This window comes from Hyposmocoma kahamanoa, unplaced genomic scaffold (assembly GCF_003589595.1).
Source record: "Hyposmocoma kahamanoa isolate Upper Pololo Valley unplaced genomic scaffold, ASM358959v1 192, whole genome shotgun sequence".
Taxonomy (NCBI): domain Eukaryota; kingdom Metazoa; phylum Arthropoda; class Insecta; order Lepidoptera; family Cosmopterigidae; genus Hyposmocoma; species Hyposmocoma kahamanoa.
In genome coordinates, this window is record NW_020653719.1 from 2,223,961 (window position 1) to 2,242,878 (window position 18,918).

At 36.3% G+C, this 18,918-nt stretch overlaps 1 protein-coding gene across 1 annotated transcript in view; it reads right to left on the reverse strand.

The window, feature by feature from the left end:
- The window catches only part of LOC113226644 (claspin-like), a 37,192-nt gene that overhangs the window by 8,348 nt on the left and 9,926 nt on the right, over positions 1-18,918 (reverse strand). The window contains exons 12-18 of the mRNA XM_026459361.1: positions 17,854-17,975; positions 16,130-16,333; positions 15,572-15,745; positions 14,295-14,362; positions 3,532-3,694; positions 1,260-1,402; positions 16-275 (exon numbers count right to left, since the gene is read on the reverse strand). Of these exons, the coding sequence (XP_026315146.1) occupies positions 16-275; positions 1,260-1,402; positions 3,532-3,694; positions 14,295-14,362; positions 15,572-15,745; positions 16,130-16,333; positions 17,854-17,975 (1,134 nt within the window). The remainder of the gene's footprint in view (positions 1-15; positions 276-1,259; positions 1,403-3,531; positions 3,695-14,294; positions 14,363-15,571; positions 15,746-16,129; positions 16,334-17,853; positions 17,976-18,918) is intronic.

Consider the following 18,918-nt stretch of genomic DNA (forward strand, 5'->3'; position numbering starts at 1 on the left):
GAACTACTAACTCACCTTTCACAATATCTGTCAAGAACAAAACCTCTTCAGGTTTGCAGCCAATCTTCTCGACAATATTCTCGTAACTTTTGGGATCCTGCTTGGGTCCCACCGCGGTATCAAAATGCCCATCGATGAAGCGCAGCAAGTCTCCAGCCAAGGATTGTCCAAAGAGCAGCTTCTGAGCCTGGATGGAGCCTGAAGAGTAAATGTACACCTTCTGCTCGTCCGATGAGCACCATTGCTCGAGAGCTGGTAACACGTCGTCGTATACGCTGGAACAAAGTGAGAACCAATACATTACAACCTAATATATCACAGTCACGATTACAGACAAAAGACTGCACTTTCATGTCTAAACCCGTGCATTGTACCAAAATGTTAATGTGGTATATATAATCAACCGGCAGGCGAGCATTCTACCAGAAGCTCAGTCGCTAAATCAAGTTAGCGGCAGAAGCAATCATAGCGCGAAAAGTAAAGAAACATTCCATTTGAATACTCTCCGACAGCATGTCATTACTTCAAGCACTGAACACCTATGACAAACTCAGGGCTCATTTATGAATGCCATCAATCACACATGGAGGTTTGTATACACAACCACGTAACTCTACAGTGGATTAAAGGACATAGCGGCTCACGTGGCAATGACGCAGCAGATGAACTAGCCAGAAAAGGGTCGGAGACGGACGCTACAGGACCAGAACCCATAGTGTCCCTTACCAATGGTTCAGAATAACTGAATACACAGGCACTAAATCTTCTCATTACAACACATGGACTAGCCTTACGGTTTGTAGACAGGCGAGGGAAGCACTCTCAACGCTCAACGCCAATCTATCTCGAAAATTAATTAACTGTGTGGCCAACTACAGGGCGAAGTATCTTGGAATGCCGAGGTCGCTCCTGGAGGAGCTAAGGCACGAGTAGGACCCACCCACCACATGCAAAATAGGCGCATTGACGTAGAGTGGCAGACTAGCCCGTTACACCAAGTACCAAGTATAATCACCCAGGTCATATTTGAGTAAACCAATTTCAGTCAATGTTTTAGTAACTAGCTCATATTTAATTAAAATAGCAGTAAGTAGAGGATGAATTAGATTGAGCTTGTCACCTGATTTAACTGTCTAAATTTCTTGCATTTATTTTTATGGTCGGCAATAGGTGCATTACTGTTTGATGAACTGTTCAATTAAATTCTTAAAAGTTTCACCACGGGAATTACGCGTTTAAATTTCACAATATAAACTTACTGGCCCTTAATATCGCCGCGATCGTAGCCCTGCTTCCAGATCAGCCCTTGCAGCTGCTTGAGCGCGCCCACCTTGCGGTCCGCCGACATCTGCCACTTCACATTCTTTACCACACCTTCAATCTGATTTTCCTTAGTGGCATCCTGAAAGCGCATAACATTTCTTCCTTAATATTTTTTAGAGAGCATTTTTATATAAAACCATTGTCATCGTCACCATCTAACATTGAACATATGCCTCCCCAAAAGATGGTCACCGAAGCCATGTCTAACCTAAGATCTAACCAAGTTGTTAACAACTATGTTTACTGCTGTTGCTAGTAGACATTCATACGAAAAAACGAGATGTGAAACGATTTCTAAGGCACTCTAATACCAATTGCGCAATTTGTAACCACTAAATACACGGTAGTTTTAATAATTTATCTAAGGCTTATCTTAGGGTCTTATTCCAGAACGCTACTTAACGCTGCCTAAGGGTCATATTCCAGAACTCTACTCATTGCTCAAGTCAGGACCAGAGTATGATTTCAAGCACTGGAAGTACGATTATTGAGTTGAGTTCTGGAATACGAGCATTAGTGTCTTATGATATCCTTTGGGCTAAGTTAAGAGAGTTAGGTGTACCGCATAAAGTAATACAACTATATTCACATTGGTATCAAAGTCAAATTAATGTAGTTAAGTGGGCGACTGCCTTTTCTGACCCATATGTACTTAATTGTGGTGTGAGACAAGGTGGACTGACCTCGCCCAGACTTTTTAATTTATATGTAGATCAGATTGGCACACTCAGCAGCATGCATGCTAGTTGCAGAATAGATAACATTAGTGTTAATAATATTAGTTATGTCGACGACATGGTACTTCTGAGCCCGTCATTGGCCGGTATTAGAAGAATGTTTGTTGGAAGTCTGTGAGCCATACGTTGAACAACACGGTTTAAAGTACAATACAAAAAATACTGAGTTTATGGTTCTTAAAGGAAGAAATAAGGGACCATTGAATGTACCTCCTATTCGGTTAGCGGTATTCCTTTAAACCGCGCTACTCATTTTAAATGCTTGTGCCATATCGTGATAGAGGATTTGAAAGGTGACATGGACTTGGAGAGGGAACGCAGGGCGTTGTGGGTACGAGGCGGTATGTTGGCGCACATGTTTGCTCGATGCAGTATTGAATTAAAGTTGACTTTATTCCGTACATGTGGGATAATTTTAGGCAGTGATCCTTCAATTCCTTGCGGATCCAATACATTAATGTTTTAGGGCACTGTTGAGGGTCCCGCGATATTGCGAATGTAAACGATTTTTATGCCATACCACGCAAAAAGACAGCATCAATGATACGTCGTATACGGGGGAGCGCCAACGGTATCCTTAAGATGATAGCCGACCGCATTAACACGTCAATTTTCAGTCGATATATACACTACACTTTCGAAACAGTGTACCTCGATAGATCGGCCTTTTGTATTTTATCTTAGCTATTTCTTACTAATATAAGTATGAATTTGTGAAACTAACCAGCCATAATAAAAAAAAATATTTTTGTTTATTTTCTAATATCGTGTTAGCTTCGATGTCCACTGGTGGCGCCACCACCATCCGCACATGAAGCCCTCGATCCATAGTTAAAATTACAAATACATTTAATAAATATAAATAGAAATAATTGTAAATAAAATGATAAATAATTATTAGTTTCTCACAATCCTAGAATTACTAATTAGAAATGTATTATATAAAATAGTTATACAACGCCACTTAGTTTCAAGATACTACTAGTACTAAATTAATACTTCCTCTCAAAATTTATATTCTTGTTTAGAACTGATAGCTTGATGATAGTTTGATGCTGTGTTCGATTTATTATTAATTCCAAATAGATTTTCAGTGCGTCGTCTCTCATCCATGTACTAAGATTTTGAATTCTAGTATATACATATATCTATCTACCTTAATACAGCGTAACTCTGCCGAATAAATACCGAATTAACGACATTTTCATTTTAATTTCTTTTGTCCGCCAACCTATACTGCTTTCGTTACAATCGGTTACCACAAAGACAGGTTCATAGCAGGAAGATCACGTCTCGCTGAGAAACCATTAGATCTTGAGTGTTGAAAAATGCGCGTCTCAAGAAACAAACGGAAAAAGTACGCGAAGAAGGCTTGCCAGGAATAGCAAAAAATTTAGCAAATTGCTGGACATGTTCTACCCAAGGGTCAATGGGTGATTAAATTAATACATACTTGTACGCAAACACATACCTCTCCTGGAATAACTACGACGCCCTCAACGCTGTTCTCCTGGTCTTCAAGCGACAACTTCCTGAGGGCCGACACAACCTCCTTCACATCCTCGGTCTCCCATTGGCTGTCCAGGAATTCTTTCACGTTCTCTTCCGCATACGGAAATAATTTTTCCTGTTCCAATGAAATTACGATTTTGTTATTAATATAATATAAATATATATATAGGCCACTGCTGGGCACATGCTCCTACTCACAATGAGAGGGCTTGGGCTGTAGTTCCCACGCGGTTTCAGTGCGGTTTGGAACCTTCACATATACCACAAAATTGCTTCGCAGATTGATGTGTGCAGGTTTTCTCACAATGTTTCCTTTCACCAGAAAGCTCATGATTCATCATCATTTCACATCAAATTCTACATACGAATTTCGAAAAACTCAGAAGTGCAAGCCTGGATTAGAACGCACAACCCTCTACTTGAAAGGCAGTCATTAGGATACCATGGCTGTTCCATGATTAAAAAAAATACACAATACGCAACATCAAGAAGCCAGCATTTAGTAAGTCCATTAAATTGAACGAATTAACATTTCTTTTCTAATTTTAAAAATGGCGATGAAATCAATCGATTGAAATCAATGCAAGTCCTAATTTAGGTTTTACCGAATATGAAACCAAACAAGCAAACAAGGGTGTATAAATGATAAGGTAAATCTGAGATAACCAATCCTTTTTAATAAATAAAGTCAAATTAGATTTGTGGTCACGTTTGTGGTTGAAATCGCAATGTTTTTTAGTGAAGTATGTGTACGTAATTGTTAATTTTCAAGGACGTAATAATTACACCACTACAACTTTATATCTAGACTATCACCAAATCTTTAGACAGTTTTTAATGTTAAGATATTTTAGAAAATTTAACGAGACGAACTAGTCGCGCGCCTGGTGGTAAGCCGGTCCATAACAGTTGCAGTGCCACTCAGAGCTTTAAATCGCAAAGATCTGAAGGGCACTACCGTTGCGCTCACACGTTGCTCACATTACTGCTTAGAAAGAAGAAATAGGTAAGGTGGCAGTACTTCCCTGGCGAATTCCTGTCGTGAATATACAAAAACATTACCAAAAAACACAATGACTCGTTGCACGATAGCTACATGACCAAACTGTATTTATACCTTATTTTATTGGGTTATAGTTGAATAGTTTTCAAACCAGCAAATGAACTTCAACAATTATAACTTCAAACTAATATAAAAAATTAATTAACTCGACAACACTTCTTACGAGAATGGAAACTTCATCAGTAAGTAAATTATTTTTTAAATTGTTATACAGGTAGTCCATTTACAGTGATTACTTTTTACGAGAAGAAACTTCATCAGTAAGTAAATTCTTTTTAAACTTGTTATACTGGTGGTCCATTTACAGTGATTACTTTTTTTTTGGGTATTTCAGTAGGTAGATTGAGAAGGTGAATTGAGTAGGTAGAAATGACACATTCCGATATCTTCTATAAGTTCTAAAACATACACTCCAGGTACAAGTAATGCATTTGCGGGACACAAATTTGTATTCTTGTTGTTTTCCTGCACTTACGTTACCAGAGATCGTCAACTGTATATTATATTATACAGTATACCTACGTATAGCTTTCTGTGCGAAGCTTATTATAAAAAACTTGACCTCCCCTTCATGGCACTGTTGGCTATAGGCAACCTGGAGAAACTGCGTCGTCTACAATGCGGCAAGGTGAATGAACTGTCGGCCGGTATCCAAACCGGATAACGCGCCTAGCCGAACCGAATAGCCTTCGATGATATACAGTAACTCAAATTCACCTTACTTCCTGGGTTTCTGAATTCCGCGCTAATGATTTGTCATGGAAATTGACAATGCACCGCAATAAAGCTAGCAACTCTGGGATTCATTATATTGAGGGTAGTTTCCAAAATTTATTATAAAATAATAATTACTAATTTCTGCTATCTCAAAGGGAAAACTGATTGGCGAAGCCAATGATTTCAAAGGCAACTGAATGATGATGAAATAAACTTTACAGGTCAATGAGTTTTGTGTCGAGGGTTCAATAAGCTTATGTTTGTACAGAACTAAGTCGGAAGTAACTGAGCGAATAATCTGGCCCCAAACGCGAAGTTTGAAATCAGCCCGATGTTTAGTGTGAAATATCAAATCATACAATCGTACATTAATGGACTTCAGAAATTTAAATGCTAATGGATTTTGACCTGGATATTCCAATTTGTTTTCTATATATAACTGGCCACTTACATAACCAACATTTAAAAAGTAATTATAACATATGAAAATGGAACTCTTTGGCTGTAGAACACAGTTTGTTTCATCTGACTGTCACTTGTTTTTGCAATGTGGCGTCATTTTAGAAATTGTCTACATCACCACGGATTTAACTTTTGGCAATGAAGCTTATAGCTGGTTTGCAGAATTCAAACGCGGTCATGTGAATCTCAGTGGCGAATTTCGTGATGGTCGGCCGTCCACTGCTGTGAACAACAAAAACATCGATGCTGTGCGCAGTATGATCGAAACAGACAGGCATGTGACATATCATGAGATTCGGGCATCTTTTAGGCATAGGCATGAGTCAAATACAATCAATACTACACAAACATTTGGGTGTGAAAAAGCTGTGCTCTCGGTGAATCCCACACAATTTGACTGAGGCTCAAAAAACAGATCGCGTCACTTGGTGTAATGCCATGCTTACCAGATTCAACGAAGGGGCGTCAAATTTGGCGTGGGACATAGTAACAGGTGACGAAACATGGATTTATAGTTACGATCCCAAAACAAAGCAGCAATCGAGCGTATGGGTCTTTCGAGATGAGCCGAAACCAGCCAAAGTGGATGATTGCTTCTTTTTTAAATAAAACTGGACACGTGGCTACTGCTGCTGTGGAGAATCGTTGTACCGTGAATAGTGATTGGTACACGACCATTTGTTTGCCGGAAGTTATTGACAAATTCCATAAAAATAGCCGTAAACTTCGTATCATCTTGCACCACGATAATGCCAGTTCTCACACGGCCAGACAGACAAATTAATTTTTGAAGGTGAACAACGTTGACCTTATGAGCTATCCCGCGGACAGTCCCGACTTGTGACTTTTATTTATTTCCAAAAATTAAGAACCAGTTACGCATTCAACGATTTTTATCACCAGAAGAGGCTGTCGAAGAGTATGAAAAATGTGTTTCAGAGATTGTCACGGAGAGTGGCATAAACGTTTTTAAAATTGGTTCATTCGCATAAAAAATGCATTAAAGCTAACGGAGAATATTTTGAGAAACAATAAATTCATTTCTGACCATTTATAGTATTTTTTCTTATTCATTCCGGAAACTTATAGTGCGCCTCACGTACGTCAGACTGACTTTCAAGTTAAGAGAATTAGGCTCAAGAACTGCAACGTTGAAAGTGATTCAGACTGAAAATTCGATGAATAATCGAAGTGGTATTCGAATGACCTGCTACTCCGATTTTCATCCAGTACAATTCATCAAATTCGTTTGTGTGGAATACCGCGTAGCGGTAGCTTACGCTACCCGTGGTTTGACAAGGCACCTGGAGTCTTGAGGACAATGTTTCATTACGTACTATGAAGATTGACTATAATAAATAATCAATATATCTTCTATGTATATAACATGAATGCTGGCCGTACATAAACACTTTCTTTTTAAATCTTTCGAAATATGATTTGAATTACTTTTTATTCTGGAAGGCTTTATAACACACTATTATCAGAATCTCAACGTCTCCCTTGCAAATTCTAATTTTACCACAAGCAGCCTGTACCAAAAATAAAGTTGAAGTTGATAATATTGTCTCGAAGGAATGAATGATCTTACTTTCCTCACAATTAAAGTAAAGTATTATTGATATACTGTTCATCTCTGTACTACGGCCTCGTGCCTCCGAGTTGGTGAGCACACATGCGCCAACACAGTAAAAAGCGTTGCTCCCATTATTTCTGCATCGAGGTCCGTTTCACTTTTAATTTGAGACTTTTACTTTTTAGCTTCGTCTAGACGGAAATGTCATCCATCAATGGTTACCAGGTATTTACAACTGGGCTGAAATAGTACATATTGAATAGTAGGAATCGACTCCTATTAGATACAATGTTTTGAATCATGAATTTGTGAATTTTTGTACACACGAGAAAAAAATTTCTGCATATTTGCAGAAAATCTCTGAAGGTACCAAATATACTTTGCACGAAAAAATGTAATTTCGCTTACATGTTTTCGCTTTTAATAGAATAAATTCAGTCTCATTTTAAATTCTGCATGCACCAATTCTGCTAATTACTAAACAAAATAAGAGGTACATTATTAATTTAAGGGTAGCTACACTTCTTCTTCATCTTGGGGTGATCTTCTTCATCCATTTCGGAAGGAAGACGGCTATCATTGTGGCAATTTGGGTCCGTGAACTTGGAACTAGGAACAGTTCTGTGGTACTTATGTTAAACCACTCTACAAAATTTTGAAGCCATGTGGTTTTTCTATTACCACGTCTTCTGCGGCCCTGGACTTTTCCCTGCAAAATGAGTTGCTGTAGAAAGTATTTATCACTCCGCATGATGTGCCCGAAATACTGCAGCTTCCTCCTTTTTACTGTTCTCAGGAGCTCCAAGCCTCTGTGCATCCTGCACAACATGTTGTCATTGGTGACTCTGTCTGTCCAAGATATTTTAAAAAATCTTCGATAAACCCACATTTGTAAGGCTTCTAACTGTTTACACAATGTCTGAGTTAGTTAGAAGATAGCTATACAGAAGCATTCATTTTCTTTTCGTACTTGTCACAGAAAGTACGTATAAGGCTATGTGTACTAACTATACTACGCGGGATAGCTACTACACATGAGTAGAGCTTATATATGCTGTACAAAGCCCACAGGAAGATCCCAGTGTTACATTGCAACTTTTTGATGAAGTCAAACACTAGTTTTGTAGAATACATTGTTTCTTTAAACTGTTTTGAAAGAGACAATCTCCTAGTTCCACTCCAAAGACTTTAAACTAATACAATACACTGATTTTGTAACAGCTGTGTAAGGTCGTTAACATATTGCATTCAGTCAATCATTAAGTTTATCATTCAACAAAGTGTTATTTTAAATTACCACTTGCTTTAGGGCACATTCTTTTTCCTATCTGTAGTTGTCAGCCAAAACATTATAATATGTGGCTTTTCTGGAAAAACAGCCTACCCTGATTTCCCTTTCGTTGTTTCCCCTCTAAGTTATTTATTGAGAGGGTTGTGTAAGCTTAGATACTCTATGTACTTCTTGTAACTTTCAATAACTACAGCTATCATAGATAGATGAGCATCAAATTATTTTTGGAGAGCCATTTTTCTTTTGTTATAATATGCAGGATATTATACTGTGTACATTGCAGGAAATTGCTTTTGCTATCAGTGCTCCAAAGTTTTTGGATTTAAGGTATTCAGCCTTAAGATCAAAAAGTTTGTTTATGGCATTTTTAAGGAAGCTAGTTGCACAGAAATAAACCAAATATTCTGCCTTAATTTTCAGCAGCTAAATTTTCATATTAGGTGTTGAATATATCTCTTTTGAGTTTTTTATGCTTGTGTCATGTGTCTCTGTTGGACAATATTATTAAGCATCCTGTATAAATGTTGGTTCATAAAACTGTAAGACATGGATTTCACTCTTAGAAAAGCTGTAGCCTTAAAGATTTTTAATATTTGGGAAAACTCGTGATGTTTCCTGAGGTGACTCAATAGGCTGACATTCTTATAATAGTTGGGCCCAATTGCATAGAGAATTGCATTCAGAATTTTTTTACAAATTAAATTAAAGCCCTTTGAAAAATGTATATTGTGTACTATATGCATTCTATTTAGGTCAGTTGATACAAAAATATTTAATATATAAAGTACCTATTGAATAAAGCGGTTTTCTCATAAAATTTTAAGGTTGTATTTTGTTTTTCTATTGTAAAAATATTTAGGAATTTTGTTTTCACATCGTTTACTAATCAGTGTATATCCTCAAAATAGGCGCTTTGTCGTCGAGTTGCGGATACCAGCCCGTTGCACCAACCACCAACTACTACATATCCTCAATTGACTATTTTTTCCCCATGGTGATTTATACAACACTTTCACTGCTGTGCAGAATCAAAAGTTAATTGCTAACCAAGCAATATACATCACATGTTGCAGTTAAGACTATAAATATAGTCTACTTATATTACAATGAGTTGTTGATTTCATTATCCTAATGATAATGGGTGGTAATATAAAAACATGTAGAATAATTGTTGTTTTGCGATATTTAAAAAAATATCATTTGTAAGAAGCTGCTACAAATTTATGTTGTCTTAATTTTGCCAACCTGTAAGTCTTAGTTTTGCCAACCTGTAATTCTAATCTTGCTAAATTTTTACAGAGTATAAATACCTTTGTACCATGTATACTTAGATTTATTGTTGATATAATAAATACCTATCTATAACAACACAGACAAAAGGATAAAACACAATAAGGTATTGCATATTTCTATGCATAAATTCCTATCAAGATAGAAGACAGGAAGGAGCTTCAGAATTTTCTTAGCCTGATTAGTTTCAATAAATTGTTTGAGCATGAGGGTAGACAACTTCACATACTCCTACCATTTCTTTTTGTAGGCACACGTAGGTACCCTTTTTTTCATAATTCTATACTAAAATGAGGATGTGCCATAGTATTTAAGAACTGAATTATTTGTTACCATGACTAGTTAGCATATATTTTTATCAGTCATTCTAACCAGACTTTGTAAATTAGTGCGGTAAGAAACAGGTAAGAGCGAGAATTAATTTAAATCAAAAGTATCAAACGAACACTACACGCAGTCAACAATACAAAACTCGCAGTCATTGCAGTGCAAAGTCAAAGGCCCAATGCTGCCAACACAACACATGCTACACGACTAATCGAAAGAGACCTCAAGCATTTTCTTATCTCTATAATTCATATCAATCACGAGTGTGACAGAGACAGCCTATGTGATATTGACGCCTTTTCAAACAGGACAGTTAACTGTTCCACATTTTTTCCAAAGCCAGCTGCTCGAAACAGCTGTTCTTGCCGGTTGGCGAACTAATCAAGTTACCGTCATTGGAATTTAGATCTATCACTTCCTCCAGATAACACGGTGGTCTACGTAACAACTATCTGCAGTTATTCTATAAATAAATGTATAAACAACTCGATGTATAAAAAATTTTAAACTAGTAATGACCCTTCCGAAATTGTATTAGGTAAATTTTGGAAACAACTAACATCGAAGTCATTTCAATTATTACCACGTGGAACGTTCTTTGCAAAAAAATTGAGTACAATGAAATTGGAGGATGAAAAGGGTACCATTTTGAATCCGTCCTCCATATTGCAAATCGAAAATGCGACCATTTTGCCCACCATTCAAGAAATTTTATCAAATTACATTTTATCAATTACAACAAATTACACGAGATAGAAAATACATATCAAATGAGCTTTTCCATATAATAAATGAAACGCTGCGCCGGCCGGTCAGCCGTCGGACCTACCTTAACAAAGCTGATCGATGTTGTTGTCCCTTCGATGTCTAACAGCAAAATTTTGCATTTCTTCACGATGTCACCAATTTCTTTGTTCTCGTTGGCCATTTCGACACTTCAGCACTGTTTCTGCCCTAGTACTTTCGCGAATATCCTTTATTTTTTTTGACTAGAAATTTGTTCCACGCTACGCTACGACCCGCACCACGAGAAAACGCATTGATTGAAAAAATTACAACAAGAGAACACGGCAAGCAACCGGCCGGCGAACTGACGGTGGACGCCCGATTGGTCGGAGAGCGAGATGGATAGAAGAATTTGAACAAAAGAAAGAAAGAAATAGACAACGGAAATCACTGTGCTACCAACATGAAATTTTTGTATTAATACCAGCTCTATTTCCTGGTAAGTTTTTTAAATTGTCTCGGTGCGGATACTAGGATATATGTTTGTGCTCAATATTATTATTATTTGGCTCCAAAGATACACGGCGGAAATGTGTGGAGCTCATTCTAAGCAATGACGTACTGTATATAGTTGTCTATGTGACGTACGAAGCACATACATGCTTTACATTTACTAGAAAGCCTCTACACTCAAGTCCTGACTTGAGCATTAAGTAGAGTTCTGGAATACGACCCTAAGACTACTTTACTATATTTTGGATCTATAACTTAAAAATATTTTGTATATCTATTGTAATTTTTTGTAATGTAATGGGCATCTTAAACCGTTTGTACGTACTTTGTTGTATTTTACGCCTTTACGTAGAGTTTAAAGTTATTCAAAAAGGCGCCGTTCAGATATTTTACCCTGTGTCCAAATAAACGCTTAATTAGATGAATTTGTGATTGTTTTATGTCTTTAGGTCATTCAAGAACTTTCGTATTTGATTCTACACTTGTACAAATGACAGAGTGGCCCATAAAGTGTTGTGGATTCGAGAATTAAATAAATAAATGTAAATATTATACATCACATACGTTCTGATCCGAAAAGTAAGTAACTAAAGCACTTGTGTTCCGGAAATCGATAAACCACGATACTACAATGATCCAGACCCCGAAACAGTACAGAAAAGTTAGATATATTCACTCGGGCGGGGATCGAACCCGGGACATGAGATGGCGACACCATGAAACTCAATATGCAACCCACTGGACAGCGTAGGTTGTCGATTATTATTACTTAATAATAGATAATTTATATTCGACTACTAGTTTATAAGTCATTCATTAAAAGCATTCTTCAATACAGGGTGTAATCGTCAAGTGTGCCCAGGCGATTATTCCATAAATATAAGAGCTATCAAAAAGCTTTCAACTGATATAGAAAGTATGTAACCTAATGAGTAAATCGACATAAATAACTTAAAATATCCCAAATTTTAACAACAATTAACGCTCCCATAAATTTAATATGACATTCAAAAAGAAGCTTTAGTTAACCACTTTAAGACGTAACAATAAGTTTACAGATAACAAAACTGCTATGAATAAAGTAATAAAACTATCTTATGATTGAATAAAAATATAAAGTCAATTATTTGATCAAGTGTGAGTTGTCCATAAAAATTAATAAAACTGATCAAATGTTTTTTATCGCTCATCGACTCAGTTTCATGTAAGGATCATGTCATTTTATGGGACGAAAATATCGGGACAACAGAACTTGGTCAAATTTTAATAAAAACTTTTTTCATACAAAATGAACATTTTATCAAACTTAATTAAATGTTCACCTACTTCTGCTGTCTAGATTCCTGTCTTCTAAAACAATAAAATTATTATTATAAGAAACTGAGTGTCAGCAGTAAAAAAAATTGTCAATTTTATTAATTTTGTCACTTTATGTATAGTAGTTTTATTATCTGTTATTACCTCTTATAGTACGTCAACTAAAGCCTCCCTACGAATGTCATATTAAATGTATGAGAGAGTTCAACGTAAAAACTTTGGTTTTTACTAGTTTTATTTAAAAAGTTAATGTGTCGACAATCTAAAGCTTTTTGATATCTCTTATATTTACGCAATAATCGCCTGGGCACACTTAATGATTACACCCTCTATATTATTATAATGTATTTATTGAGCAGTGTTGGGCGTTTATCAATTAAATTTCAATTAGAAATTCAATCAGATTAAAAATGTATTTTATTTGTAAGCTAATTTAAAAAAAAAAACATTGTAATGATGTTTTTGAAGTTTTATTTTCAAAGTAAGTCCTTTTCATTCTGGTGTAGTACCAGCCCGGATTCTTATTTTTTTAAATTATCTAACTATAGGTACAATATTTATGCTATAATAACTAGTAGCTAGTCATATATTTTTAAATTACATTAATAACTAAGCAAGTTTCTCTGTTAATTATAATTTCGTTCTTACATTAAAGAATGCCTTCGCTTACTATTTTCGGTTGTTATCGGAGCGTAAAAATTATTGTAAGTAGTTCTGTGAAGAAAACTGTCTATTTACCAACAGAACAAATGGGAAGAAAAGTACCACTAGTTCTGTCAACAGAACTAGTGGGAGAGAAAATTCTCAGTACTTCTGCGAAGAAAACCATCTATTTATTAACAGAACAAATGGGAAAAAAGAAGTTCTGAACAGAACTGGGGCCTTACCATGAAATATTATTACGATTCAGTTTAGGACCCAAAATGAATCGTTGTGGGACAGCGCTACATGAAGTGTATATCACCATCCCGCTTTTTTGTCGTTACGAGCCTATACTGAACTGTAATAAGAGTTCATGGTACGGTCTCTGTACAACAGAACTAGTGGGAATAAACGAAAAAGTTACCCTTAACGGAAAATAATATCCACATGAAAAACTTTTACCATGGAGATCTTTACATTGCTAATCTGTTATTCCATACGATGTTCCATACATATTGGTCTAGTTAGTAATGCTCATTTTGTATTGTACAACTGTGAGTTGTTGGTTTATTAGTCGCCGTCAGGGATTTAACTCCACGCCAAAGACTTGATAAAAAGATAGAACAGTAGATGTTTTTCGCGATATGAGAGGGGTCCCTTAATAAAAGTTGTTTATATTGTTCTGAATACAGTATGTCATAACTTTAAAATTAAACGATTTAAATTAAGTATAGTTATTTAAGTCTTCATTAAATTTTAATATGATCTAATAAACTACTTCTTGGTTGTGTCTGTTTGTCTTGTGTTCTCATTTTCTTCACAAGTCGCGGCGTATCAACATTTGTTTCGGCTTTCCTTTTTGCTATCTGTAAAACACAATACAAAACCTTGATGGAGATGAATGGTTTTATTTTAATCGAAACTACATGTGAATCATATTAAAAGTATGAATGAACTTTAGGGGCTTAGACGCATTAATGGATAAAAAAAGCATTTTGTCTGCTTAAAGGTAAAACCACATAAGTGACATTCCACAAATCCACAAAAAATCTCCAATTATTTACCTGTTGTAAGAAAATCACCATCTTTATTCAGATAAAACCACTTATTGAGTTTATAGCTTTTTTGTTATTGAGTTTCACCTGCAGAAAGATAGTGAGTTTCTTACCATAGCTATATAAAGACTTTTTGTAGAAATGTCAATTATGTAGTTTTACCTTTAAACAGACGATTTATTGTAAATGTATTGGAGATTAGCGCACAAGAACATGTTCCATCGATTTATATATGAAAACTGGAAATTGAAAATTTTTGGTATTTATTTTATTGAACATCATAACGTTTTGACTACCATGATATTCATATACTTTTTGTAAAAATACTCCACTATAATAGTTTGATTTTTTCCAGGGAGTTTTCGCCAAATCGAGTCTACCGCTGTCTCAACTGAGATACGGAACGAGTCAGCAGACTTTACGAATTTCTCTATGTAATTTTTGCAGATCTTTGTTTTTGGTTTTAAAGGTGTTTTTGCCGTAATGCCTCGTTTGTGAAACCTATGAAAGTTTTTTCTGCACTCTGCCACCTTTATAGCTAAAAACTGAAAATTTTTGGTTTTAGGCTCAATTTATATTGCGGCGGAACGGAATGGAAGCGAACTTTTGTAACGATAGTGTATATAGGGTCATTACCCTTTTTGGCCAATTGTGTAACGTACAAAGTAGATACGAGCCAAAAATCACGTCACGCGTCTTACGCGGAATTCTCACGCATGCTCGAGAATGCCGCGCATTCGCGAGCATTCCACAGCTGCGACGAAGCTTGGCGAATCCGCGGAAGAACGTCAAACGTCGATGGAATACTACAGCCTCAAGGCGCAGTCGCGAGGAAGCTCGCGAGTGTTCGAGCATTCCGGAATGCATTCCAGAGGTCGCGCGCGCCTTATCGCGCAGCGAGGCGAAATTGACGCTTCCGGTCCATTCCGTTCCGCCGCAATGTAAATTGAACCCTAGAATAGGAGAATGTATTCGTTAAATAACAAATTTTTTGTATAATAAAATGCAACGATAGATTACCTTAGGTTCTTTTTGGTCAGGAGTAACAGCGGCGAAGACAAAGTTCCTTTTGCTGGAGGGCGCGAGGGAGCTGACCTTTGGCGCGTCATCGTCTACAGCCAGTGGCGTCGCCAGGGCAGCTAGACGCGCTAGGGCGCCCCGGCCACGATTTAAGAGGGATCCGTGATAACTTTGCTAAAACATAATAAAAAAAAGTGTTGCTATTTTTGGCTGGTAATTAATTATTGACAAAACATCAGTTGGTTGACAATGGAGCATGGAGTTATCAAAAAAGTACTATTGGCAAAAGAAACGTGTCCGCCATTCACTTACAATTATATGGACGTCGGGTCCGCGCTAAAAAGTGTCGGCACTTGTAAGGCGCTAAAATCGTATACAGAGCGCCAAACTCCGCTTTAGTCTCGTGGTTTTTGTATTATATATCTCGTCGTGGTTTTTGTATTAGACCCGTCGTCCATTTATTTGTAAGTCAATGGTGTCCGCTCTATTTTTGTAGACAGTGAGACTGGGCTTCCCTGTTGTGTTGAAAATGTCGCTATGAATTAATTAAAATCTTACCTGGTATATGGCCAAGGGTTTCTTTGGATTAGGTACATCCTTACTAGATTTTTTTTCAAGCACTGGAGCAGGGCTTTCACTTTCAGTTTTACTACTGTTTACTTCTAGAAGTAAACTAGACATAGTCTTCGAGTTCAGGTTGGCTTTGATTATCGTTGTTCTATTCACGCTTGCATTTAAGTTGTTCTCTTCTTGTTGTTGTTGCTAAAAAATAAATATTTTTAATTACATATACTATATATATTATATACATATATAATAGCTAGTTAAAGTGTGATTTCTATTTTCACTCTGTAGTATTGTATTGTGCATAAGAGCAAATTACGTCCGGTTCCTTTTTTTTAAATTTAAGTAGTCCAACATATTTGTGCCCACAATGTCACCGAATGTAAAATAAAGATGTGAACGAGGCCTGCACACATTCGCCTAAAAGATGAGTTGGTGCTTAACTTACAAATATGCAGAATTTATTAATTAGAAAATACTGATCACGGCAAACGGAAGTATTTCCCTCTAGCCACGTTTGTATGGATTTACCGTATTTGTATCATTCGGCCATTCTCTCATTGGGTGTTCTCTGCCTAATTACCGTAACTATTTCGGTGTCCTCAGCCTAATTACCGTAGCCATTATTTTTTCTCGCTTAATGTGCCCAATAACATTGAAATATGAACTACTTTAAGCTTAACTATCAATATGTCTAAATGGCATTAGAATCATTGACTTACAATTATATGGACGTCGGGTCCGCGCTAAAAAGTGTCCGCACTTGTAAGGCGCTAAAATCGTATACAGAGCGCCAAACTCCGCTTTAGTCTTCATTTGTTCGACTGACAGCGCGATACTGCGATGACATTACAATTTAAATTTCGAATAGGTTGACTTGGGACATTTTTTTCGTGGTTTTTGTATAAGACCCGTCGTCCATTTATTTGTAAGTCAATGATTAGAATAGACAAAGTAGTTTTCGAGTTATAAATATACTAATATTTTATGGAAACGGTAATTAGATAGCAGTGGATACGATAATTAGAAAGTTCAAACATTTTTAAGATGTATTTTATATTATATATTTTTCATAATATATTCTTCAATTTTTTTATAAATTTATTAAAGTTTACTTGTGTTTTAAATATATTAATACATTATTATAAATATTTAATGACATAGGATGAGGTTCGAAAACATATGTGTATATATCTTAAATTTAGAGTTGTTTGTACAAGATTGTTTTTGTTTTTTTCGAAGAATGTTAGGCGGCGTAGCGTCTCTGTCGCTCTTTATTATAACAATTTATGTCCTATTTTTAAGTTTATTGAATTAACAAAGATCGAACACTTAGAAAAATTCATTCGATCCGGCTGGATTCGAACCAGCACCCCCAGGCAATCCGTGCTAGATGCTCTGCCAATTAAGCCACAGAACGAAACAGCAGACCTTATGAATTATTCTACGTGCTTCTTGCAAATCTTTGTTTTTCGCCAAAACAACTTTTTTTTTCCGTACCGCCCATCTGTGACAAATTATTTAATTTAATTAGTATTTCTTCACTCAGAGCGGTAACTTTACAGCTGCTATCGCCGACTAGAGATGTCCTATATAAATATTAAATCACTCTATCATTCGACTGTCATAATATGTCTGTATCTCGTTAATTTAGTTAATCGAAAGAAATGGATTCGAAAGTCGGCTGATCTTTTAAGCTTTAATCTGAAGGTTCTTACCATTTGCTTCAAGAACATTTCTCTCTCATGCCTCTGTTTCCTCCACTGTTCCTCCGACTCGAATTCGTCCTCCTGCGTGCTCGCTAACTCATTGTACACAGTGTCCGTTCCTTCTTCGCCATCTGTCAATAATATAATACAAATACATAATATTCACAAATTTTAAGCTGGGGCTTAATTAAATAAAGAAATATTATGGTCATTTCCTTCAACTTAGTAGGCCTAAGTTTATAACATCCAGACTGGGCACACTTTTAAGTATTTATTTAATAATAAAAAAGTGCCAATAACAACAGAATTTGCAACGGAATTTACTCCACCAGAACCAATTTAGCATACTTCATTCTCCAAATTAGTCCTACAGAGAATCAAATCTGGGACCTCTTCATACAAGGCACACAATGCAAACCGTTACACCACAGAGTTTGTCGAAATGTTGAAATACTGACGTCGTTCCTTATGTTGTATTAATATAGTACCTACCGTTAAATTAAAAAAATATTACGACACAGAAATACATATATATAATCTAATGTAGACCGTGTCGTTATCATCGTCGTCAACTCATTTATACTCCCCACTGCTGGGCACGGTTCTCCTATCAGGCGACGGTTTAGGCCCAACTAAGGCATCGAAACCCGGACCAATTTTAAAAACCCGGGTTTTCGGGTCATAGTATAGTCAAAACCCGCGTAGACCGGGTTTTTTCGAGCTTTTCGATCTTTTTGTTATATAAAAAAAAAGAAACTGTGTTCCTATACTGATTTTCTACATTGGAACAAAGGATGAGGGGAGGAAGGATTATCATAAATGAAACAGGACTTTCCAAACTACAAGACATAATAAAGTCATCATCATCAAAAAAACATATTTTTAGTATCACAAATCGCGCGGGCGGAGCGACAAAACAAAAGGGCTTGAGACAGCGCGTTCCATTGTACGCATTGCTTGCTTTCTTGGTTGTTTGGTAGGGAAGAAACGTAGCAAGTACGCTTCTTTACACGTAATTATTTATCTAAGCGTGTTTTTATTACATTTATTATTGTATTCGAAGTGGTTTATACA